Raw genomic sequence first — 9,886 nt, forward strand, 5'->3', positions numbered from 1 at the left:
TTCTTCACCAGTATTCGAACCCGGGAGCTCCGGTTCAGAAGCCAAGCGCTTTACCACTCAGCCACCGCGCCTCCTTCCGATAACAGTAGTAGAGTAGAGATCAGGAAAAGCCACTTTGAGGCTTTTTTTTTCAAGGTACCAGTAATGCCGGATTAGAACTCCACTAAGTTCTGTGTCTGAGCCATCACAAAATTATTAAACTGCAACTATTTGATTGGTCTCCACTCCTAAAGCCTCTCCCATCCCTCAATCCAGTGGCCCCAAACTAGACGAGGTCGGAAGCCGAGTGCAGAAGATGGAGAGGTCACTTGGATAACAGCTTCTGCGAGGAATTGTGATGGGTAGAGGACTGAAAACTAGCCTGTCTTTCCTTAGTCGTCCACACGAGCTGATACTTGATACTATGGTACATTACAGTAGGCTACAATCATTTTCCATGTTCACGTATCCAATATTTCGTTGTAAAAGTTTACATGAAGGTACCTCAAGGAAGCCAGAAAAACTAATGATTTCCCATAACCTGATTTTTGCCAAACCCCATTTAACACAAAAAACATACCGTACTGACATTCAGGTCCGAACCATCCTTTTTGACAGCCTTGGTCGCATTGTCCATCATTGGAACATACACCTTTACAGTGGCATTGATACTGGCATTCCGGTCCAAACCAGGACATTTCACATTCTGAGATAAAGAAGGAAAAGATAAGCTTCAAGTCTTATAGTAACCATTACTAGCAGTAAATTGTAGCCCGGATCGTCTTGCGATGATTTTAACGTGGGGATGTCTCCCAATCGTGCAGATAGAGCACCAGCATTGCACTTATCGAAACCACTCTGCCTGAAAATAATAAACTTTAATTTGCTTTTGCTTGAATGCATGTGTGGAGGAATGAGATTCATAGCCCTTGCCGCCCCTTGCGATAAACTTTTGTCGACGACTATCCGTTATGTTAACAATGTTTACAAAACGTATATTAACTCTTTCTGTAAAAAAAAAAATTTATGCGTTATTTCCCCCACACCGTTCTAGGGTCAAGTTGAAACTTTGCACAATTATACATTGGCATAAACAAGACAGAATCGATAAAAGAAAATAAATCAATTAATTACTGGTAATTAATTATTTTTTTTTATACCAACAAGAGAGATTAATCCTTCAGTATTCACATACTGCTAAATATGTAGGGCTTAGTCCTCTTAGATAACTGAACACATTATTTCTCTCACAACCATTCTTGGATCAAGTTGAAACTTTAAACTATTAATTATAGTACATATGAATCAATAAGAAAATTAACCAATTAGCCAATCAATTATTGGTAATTAATGATTTAGTCTGATATCAAAGAATGAAAATAACCTTTTCTCTTAGATAAGCTTTGTTGTTGTTTTTACGATATCTTTAATAGTAAAACTTGTTGACCATTAATAATATATTAGCCAATTAGTGAAATATAAGAGACACTCTGGGACAGAAGACTAAAACTTTACGTGGCAATAATCCATAAAACACTAAACAGTAATGTACACATTCAGAGACAACCTAATAAAATACTCAGAAAGACAGAAAAATAGATACATTTCTAATATTCCATATGCTATATCAGTTTTTTTTAAAAAAGTGCTCCCTTTCTTTCCTAATTCCATTAGAGTATAGAATAGGTTGCCTAAATCAGACATGAAAAATAATGATTTAGAAGAGTCTAAGTCTCTAATTAACATACACGACTAGATTAACACACGAATGCGCGTTGTCAGACAGACAATTAGCTACACCACGTTTAAGAAGAACATTAAGACCTATCTGTTTAAAACTTTTTTAGATTAATTGTCATTTTGGTTTTCGTGTTTGTGTTTGTAATGTTGTTACAGCGCCTTCAGCCTACATTTTGTTTGTTAACAGCGCTTTATAAATAAAATTATTCTTATAAACTTTTAAACGTAGATCTATAACGTATGTTTCTGTTCTGTCTATGCACAAAAGAAAACGACAAATAACGACACGTACTTTTAAAGTAACAACATGTTGACCTAAGCGCCGGTACCAAAGGTTGTTAGTTCCTTTCTAAAAAAAAAATCTTATACATGTAAGTCATGTTTGGAATACAAAGTACGTACTGATCAATGTTTGATGAACATTCTCTTGGCATAAACTCATTTAACCCTTAAGACACTTGTGGTTATTTGGCCTCTAAACATTAGAACTGTAATTCCATTCCATTGTAAAAAAAAAAAAGCTCAGCACTTTGAGGGTTAACAACCACTTCTTCCACCAGTTATTCCTGAGTTATTCAGATATAAGAACGAGAAAGTGTGAATACCTATCAGGACTCGAGACAGAAAATGGGCGTGCCTGGAAAACTGTTAATTATAATTACAAAAGCAACCACAATCTGACCCTCCGCCTCCCAGAAACGTTGACCCCAATGTAAGTGCCAAGTATGTCTACGGATAATTCACCTTTGCTTATTAAAGTATGTCTACGGATAATTCACCTTTGCTTATTAAAGTATGTCTACGGATAATTCACCTTTGCTTATTAAAGTATGTCTACGGATAGTTCACCTTTGCTTATTAAAGTATGTCTACGGATAGTTCACCTTTGCTTCTAAAGTATGTCTACGGATAGTTCACCTTTGCTTCTAAAGTATGTCTACGGATAATTCACATTTGCTTCTAAAGTATGTCTACGGATAATTCCCCTTTGCTTCTAAAGTATGTCTACGGATAGTTCACCTTTGCTTATTAAAGTATGTCTACGGATAGTTCACCTTTGCTTCTAAAGTATGTCTACGGATAATTCACCTTTGCTTATTAAAGTATGTCTACGGATAGTTCACCTTTGCTTATTAAAGTATGTCTACGGATAATTCACCTTTGCTTCTAAAGTATGTCTACAGATAATTCACCTTTGCTTCTAAAGTATGTCTACGGATAGTTCACCTTTGCTTATTAAAGTATGTCTACGGATAGTTCACCTTTGCTTCTAAAGTATGTCTACGGATAGTTCACCTTTGCTTATTAAAGTATGTCTACGGATAGTTCACCTTTGCTTCTAAAGTATGTCTACGGATAATTCACCTTCGCGTCTAAAGTATGTCTACGGATAATTCACCTTTGCTTATTAAAGTATGTCTACAGATAATTCACCTTTGTAAAAATATTTTATATGTTTCGGATGTTCCTTCAGATTTGAAGATAATTACTTCCTAGTCCAAACCTCCCGCAGGACAACGGGGGATGGGAGCGGGCAGAGTTTGAACCCTGGACCATCGATAAATCTGAACGACAGTCCAGCGTGCAAACCGCACGACCAAGCAGCCATCTAACTAACTTCTAACTAACAATTATATTTTACTTTTCGTTTGCAGAGAACCTTAACTAGACAAACGAATATTGTAGTGAATATTTAAACATTTTCTTTAGCACAAAAAAAGGGGGGTAATTGATACTATCGACTGCAAATCGCGTCCACTAAATCAGTGTTTCCCAGACCCTTTATCAAACGGAACGCTTCGCACATTCTGTGTATTTAACGGAACACTTTGCTTATTTTTTTAGAGAGATTAATTCACATGGTGGCCTACTAGGTCATTATTCCAGTAGTTCGTGGACAGGGCCGGCCCTAACAATTGTGGGCCCTAAGCGAAACGAATTGCGCGGGGCCCAGTCTGGGTAGGGATAAGGATAATAAGTGAAAATTAAGAATTTGTATAAGAAAATAAATTCGTCTTTGAATTTGATTCATTCTTTACTAAGTACAATATCACGATCAAATTAATTGTAGATAAAATAAATGAGAAATGGACGAGCTCTCATCCAAATCACAAGAAAGATGACGCTTACTATAAGCTATCCCGACAAGACCAACGTATAATCTTTCGACTCAGGACCGGACACAACAGAATGCGACAACACATGTTCCGGAAGCTCAAAATTGGAACCAGTGAAATCTGCCCATGTGGAGTATCACCAGAAAATGCCGACCACGTCCTCCAAAACTGCTCTCTCTACCAAGAGGCCCGTATAAGACATTGGCCCCAAATCACCCCAATAGAAAGAAAACTATATGGAGAGCTCCCTGATTTGGAAACCACTGCGCAGTTCATCTCATGTATTGGTCTAGTCATATGAACACTCCAACATAACAATGAGAACGATGAAGAAGAAGAAGAACGATCAAATTAACTTGACGAGCCTTGCGTGTAGTGAAGTCATACAGTATACCATCGAAAGTCTGTTTCCTACATAGATCACGCTCAGTGTCGAGAACTGCCAAATCTTCGTGGACCTCAGCATGACAATTTAGCCTATTTTTCAGAAGATGTTCGTGATTTCAGATTTCCATGAGCCCTTGGAAGCTCAGGAGGCCGCGGGAACACCGTAATATAAGTTATAATGGTTTAATTTAATAATATACACCTAGAATTAGCGCGGGGCCTATGAAAGTGCGGGGCCCACTGCGGCCCTATTCAGGCCTCGCGAAAGACTAGGGTTACGTGGAACACAGTTTGGGAAACACTGCACTAGATGTATTAAACCAGGTCAAGATAGGAGGTGGTGGGGGTCAACACCAGTTTTGTAAACAAATCCATTGACCCTGACCAGCAGGAAACAAAATAGTTTCAAGAAAGTTGACAGGAAGGGTCAAGAAAAGGGGAAAAAAAGGGTCACATAGGCCCTATTCAGGCCTCGCGAAACACAGTTTGGGAAACACTGCACTAGATGTAGGCCTATTAAACCAGGTCAAGATAGGAGGTGGTGGGGGTCAACACTACGGCACCTTCGCGACATAGGTCACGGTCAACACCAGTTTTGTAAACAAATCCATTGACCAGCAGGAAACAAAATAGTTTCAAGAAAGTTGACGACAGGAAGGGTCAAGAATACCGTCATCATCTAGAAAAGTCTTTTTGTGAGACTGTAAAAAGAAAACGACGCAAGATAACGGGGTCATTGGTCAGCAGGCATTAGTTAACGGTCATTGGTCATTATTAACTTTTTGCTAGTCAGGCTACCTTAATAATATTTCTATGATTTGTATTATTATTTATAATTGATCTTTGATTTATGTTTGATGTTTTATTTATAATTGATCTTTGATTTATGTTTGATGTACATTATTGTTGATCGTTGAAATTATTCACTTGCAAAAATATCCACCTCTAATCGAATAGACATCAACATTGCGTTTCTTCAGTGAATTACTAAGAGCATGCAGGTGTGTGCGTAAATTGAGAAATAATTACAACTCTGAAAATTAAGCAAACAAATGGATCCAACTAAAGGTATCTCTTCTAGATGTAACTAAATTTAAAGTTTCTTGTCTAGATGTTATTAAACTAAAGGTATCTCTTCTAGATGTAACTAAATTTAAGGTTTCTCGTCTGGATGTTATTAAACTAAAGGTATCTCTTCTAGATGTTATTAAACTAAAGGTATCTCTTCTAGATGTAACTAAATTTAAGGTTTCTCGTCTAGATGTTATTAAACTAAAGGTATCTCTTCTAGATGTAACTAAATTTAAGGTTTCTCGTCTGGATGTTATTAAACTAAAGGTATCTCTTCTAGATGTTATTAAACTAAAGGTATCTCTTCTAGATGTAACTAAATTTAAGGTTTCTCGTCTAGATGTTATTAAACTAAAGGTATCTCTTCTAGATGTAACTAAATTTAAGGTTTCTCGTCTAGATGTTATTAAACTAAAGGTATCTCTTCTAGATGTAACTAGATTGAACATTTCTCGTCTAGATGTTATTAAACTAAAGGTATCTCTTCTAGATGTAACTAGATTGAACATTTCTCGTCTAGATATTATTAAACTAAAGGTATCTTTTCTAGATGTAACTAAATTTAAGGTATCTCTTCTAGATGTTATTAAAATAAAGGTATCTCTTCTAGATGTAACTAAATTTAAGGTTTCTCGTCTAGATGTTATTAAACTAAAGGTATCTTTTCTAGATGTAATAAAAGTAAAGGTATCCCGACTAGGTGTAATTACTCAGGCTACATTCATAACTTACTGTTTCTCTTTGAATCCACGCTAACAGCACACAAAAGCAAGAACAGTAATCCAGATATTGTACTTGAGCCCATGGTGTTCTGTTTTCTAACTCAATTAACAATCTGTGTATCTATATGCTAGAAAAAGTTCATGATTCTGAATCGTATATATCTAGATGACAAACGAATAAGCGCTCTATGAAACTGACTTAGACGATCTTTAAAATTCAAAGTTATTATTTGAGAAAACTGTTACTATTAATGTCAAGATAAAGATAATTTAAAATATAAAAAAAAGCCTCATTCCGGATATAAGCTGTAGCACTACAAATAGTCAATTATTCCACAAGTGGTCTTCTCTTCCCAGCGTATTCAGTCGTCTGCTGTCCAAACTGGCGCCATTACAGAGAGACTGGTCTACATATAGACCTATAAACAATAAAACGATTATTGGATGAATAACATTTTATGAAGATCACAAAATAATGAAAATTGTTTCTAAAAATGTTTAATTAAATGTAGAAAGAAAACACTGTGTCGTCAAATTCCATTTCTATTTATTCGAAATATAGTCTTACATAGGCCTACTCTTTTAAGTTTGCTTAAAGTTGGTAGATAGATTTCATTGAATTCTTAATGCCATCACTCATAAAAGCACTTTACGAATTTCTAAAAATAAAGTCATGATATAAACTTCTCCACCGTGGTGCAACGCGGATTTATCAAGTTTGAAGTCAGAACATTACCATTTACGTTTTACAGTTTAATATAAAAGAAAAAATACGATTACCAAGAAGCACTTAAGTGTGTGTGTGTGTTCGCTTAATACACTTGTACTCAGATTGCTGCCGCTGTCCCAAAGTGATACGAACAAGGGCTGACACATCGTCACTGGTCTCACCTCGCGTGTCGTGGAATAACTTGACATATAGTAACACTTGCTTGCGTTGAATTATTTTTCTCACGCGGTTTGTTTCATTCAACTTGAAGACCATTATTTTCCATTTGTCAATTCTGTTAGACTTCTAGAAGACTTATCTTATATAATACAGACGTTACTTCAAAAAAGAAGATGATTACGTCCTACGCGTCATGCATTTAGTCATGCATATTAACCAATGACTTAAATTCTGCCAAGTCACTGGTTTTCATTCTCTTATAAAGACTTATCTTATATAATACAGACGTTACTTCAAAAAAGAAGATGATTACGAAAAAGAAGATGATTACAAGAACGGGGAAGAGGGGATGGCAATATAAAAACGTTTTGAAGTCAGTTTTTTCTACAGACCTATTTATTTTTATACAATGATATTTTTTTTAAAAGTAAAGTTCCCCGTACAGACCTTGCGATCTATAGGGTGATGTTAAGGTCATCTGTTTCTTTGGCCAAAGGCTAACGAGCAGGGTGTCATGTGGCCAGCACAAACTTAAGTCAAGTACCCATTACCGTTAGATGGAATCTCGAAATTCAAAGTCCCAGTCTTCACCTAGATTCGAGCCCACGGACCCCAGGTTGGGAAGCCAAGCGCTTAACCACTCAGACACCATACCAAATATAATGATATACCATTCATTGTATCTTATTAATTGTATTAAATCAACTCCCACACAGGAGAGCTTTGTTCGTGTTTAGGGAAGCAGAACGCGCCAATGAGCAAAATTAACTAGAAGAACGTTTGTTATTTACAAGATGTCTTTTTACTCTTGGCCCTGATGACTCGCTGACTCATTCTCCCACTTGCCGTGGTCGAAAAATACGAAATATAATCTCTTAATGCTTTCCGTATTAGCTACACAGAACAGCTCAGCCACTTTCACTATCGAAACCGCAGCGTTTAAATTTACCCAAAACGATTTTTTAGTTCGCAATTTCGACCGTAGGCCTATACGTTTTTTGAAGCCGATATTTAAATTTAAATGCCTAAGGTACACAATTATATTTCCGCTTTCAGCACTTATTAACATCTTTGTTTTGGTGCGTAACTTTCTTTTGCTCCAGTTTCTTTTTATTTAGGTTTATTTCTACACAGATCTAGGTCTAAATCCAAATCTCCTCTAGATCCAGATAACTGTAAGACTGAAGGATTATCTCTATATCAGTGTGATTATCAAAAGTGTTGTTACAAGGAGCACGGACCATCGGTATGAAAGTGTGTATGTTTTATATGTTTCGGATGTTCTTTCAGAGTTAAAGATAATTTACTTCCTAGACCAATCCTCACGCAGGACGACGGGGGATGGCAGCGGACAGGGTATGAACCATCGAGAAGTCCGAACGAGAGTCCAGCGCGCAAACTGCACTACCAGGCAGCCACCCAGGATGCAACGGTGATTCAAAGAAGGGTGTATTTTGTTTAAAATTTGCATTACTGCCTCTTTACGGCCTTGAATTTCGTGTTTGAATTGTAATTTCTAAAAAGTATGCGATGTCATAGTAATGCTGGCTGTTTAACTGAATATACAGGGGCCAAAAAGGTGTGTGGGTGGCTGAGTGGTAAAACGCATGGCTTCGAACAGGAGGTGCAGGGTTCGAATCCTAGTGAAGACTGTTGTTTTTAACTTAGCGTCCATCCAGCTGACATTAATTGGGGGGAAGTAAAGGCGGTTGGTCGTTGAGCAGGCCACATGACACCCTGCAAGCCGTGGGCCACAGAAACAGATGACCTTTACATCATCTGCCCTATAGATCGCAAGGTCTGAAAGAGGCAAAAAAAAAATGTGCTGTTGAGTGGAGCAGTTTGATTTAAAGTTGTTTGTGTGTGTGTATTGTGTGTGGCATGATGGGCAGACGAGAAGGGCTGATGGGCTTATTAGGGGATTTCAACTTTAGCGTCTTCTACCATATACAACCCCCTGACTCACTGATCGCTGACTCTCCCACTTGCCGTGGATGATAAACTACGAAGATTTAGCCTGTTGTTACTTAACTGGGAGCGTAGAACAACTAAGCCACTTTCACGATCAAAATCGGAGCGGTGCGAAATTTCCACTTGATCTGACACTGGGAAGAGAGAGAGCAAACAACAACGTAAAACAATCCACCCAGACAGACAAGAGTTGAGTTAAGCTTTGCAAAAAGTACAGTGCCCTTAAGAGTGCCCTCGAGATTCTGATCTATGACATGCTCATGTAGTAATCAAAAAGCCGAGAGGCTCACCGTCTAATGAAATCTAAAATTGAAGTGTGGAAAAAGGGGGTTGGGGGGGGGGGGTTGCATCTGTGGGACTTTTTAGCGACGCTGTTTTGGAGCGATGGTCTTTTTAGCGACAAACGTTTTGAAAATATTATAGAAATTAATTAATATAATTATGTGATTCTCAAAGATTAATATATCGACATGGTTTTGTTTTGCATGTGTATTTCCGTTCACATTACGTATATTTATACCGGTACGTGGGAAGCGTGGTCGAGATGCTAAGTAGTACGCTTGAACTTGGCTTGGCTACCTATGAAGGAGGCTCCCGACTCGAGCACAGTTGTGTTTACTGAGCTGCCTAAAGGCAGCACGGAAAACCTTCTCCCAGATACCCCCTCCCACTGGTCCACGGCTGAGATTGGACCATAGCGCTCTGAGCATGCTATAAACATGAAAGTAGCAGTATATAAAAACTATAATTTATGTTTATCTTTTTTTATTTTGGGCGTGTAACCTTTTGCTCCGTAAGATTAGGAGTTTTAGGCCTTTAGTGTATTTTCAAAAAAAAATATTGTCAGAACTCCTAGTGCCAAAAGTCTGCGCCAAAACATCAGGTACTGAACTTTTGATGTGAACTTTCAACCCAATTTACAGAACAAGGGATGCAAAAAAAAAAATGGTATAAATAACAGAAAATTCTATAAAATAGATCATTACGTTCTAGGCCTATCCATTTGTCAT

General features: G+C 37.4%; 1 protein-coding gene across 3 annotated transcripts in view; it reads right to left on the minus strand.

Moving 5' to 3' along the window:
- Nucleotides 1-6,916, minus strand: part of LOC106075199 (protein jagged-1-like) — a 28,547-nt gene extending 21,631 nt beyond the window's left edge. Inside the window, exons 1-3 of one of the 3 annotated variants that reach the window (XM_056028759.1) lie at nt 6,797-6,916; nt 6,027-6,435; nt 560-685 (exon numbers count right to left, since the gene is read on the minus strand). In XM_056028759.1, coding sequence (XP_055884734.1) covers nt 560-685; nt 6,027-6,099 — 199 coding nt within the window. In that variant the 5' untranslated portion in view covers nt 6,100-6,435; nt 6,797-6,916. Of the gene's footprint in view, nt 1-559; nt 686-6,026; nt 6,436-6,584; nt 6,768-6,796 lie in introns of those variants that run through there. The other 2 variants (XM_056028760.1, XM_056028758.1) reach the window with 2 other exon arrangements.
- Between the last annotated feature and the right edge of the window lie 2,970 nt (nt 6,917-9,886).

Source organism: Biomphalaria glabrata, chromosome 5 (assembly GCF_947242115.1).
Source record: "Biomphalaria glabrata chromosome 5, xgBioGlab47.1, whole genome shotgun sequence".
Classification (NCBI taxonomy): domain Eukaryota; kingdom Metazoa; phylum Mollusca; class Gastropoda; family Planorbidae; genus Biomphalaria; species Biomphalaria glabrata.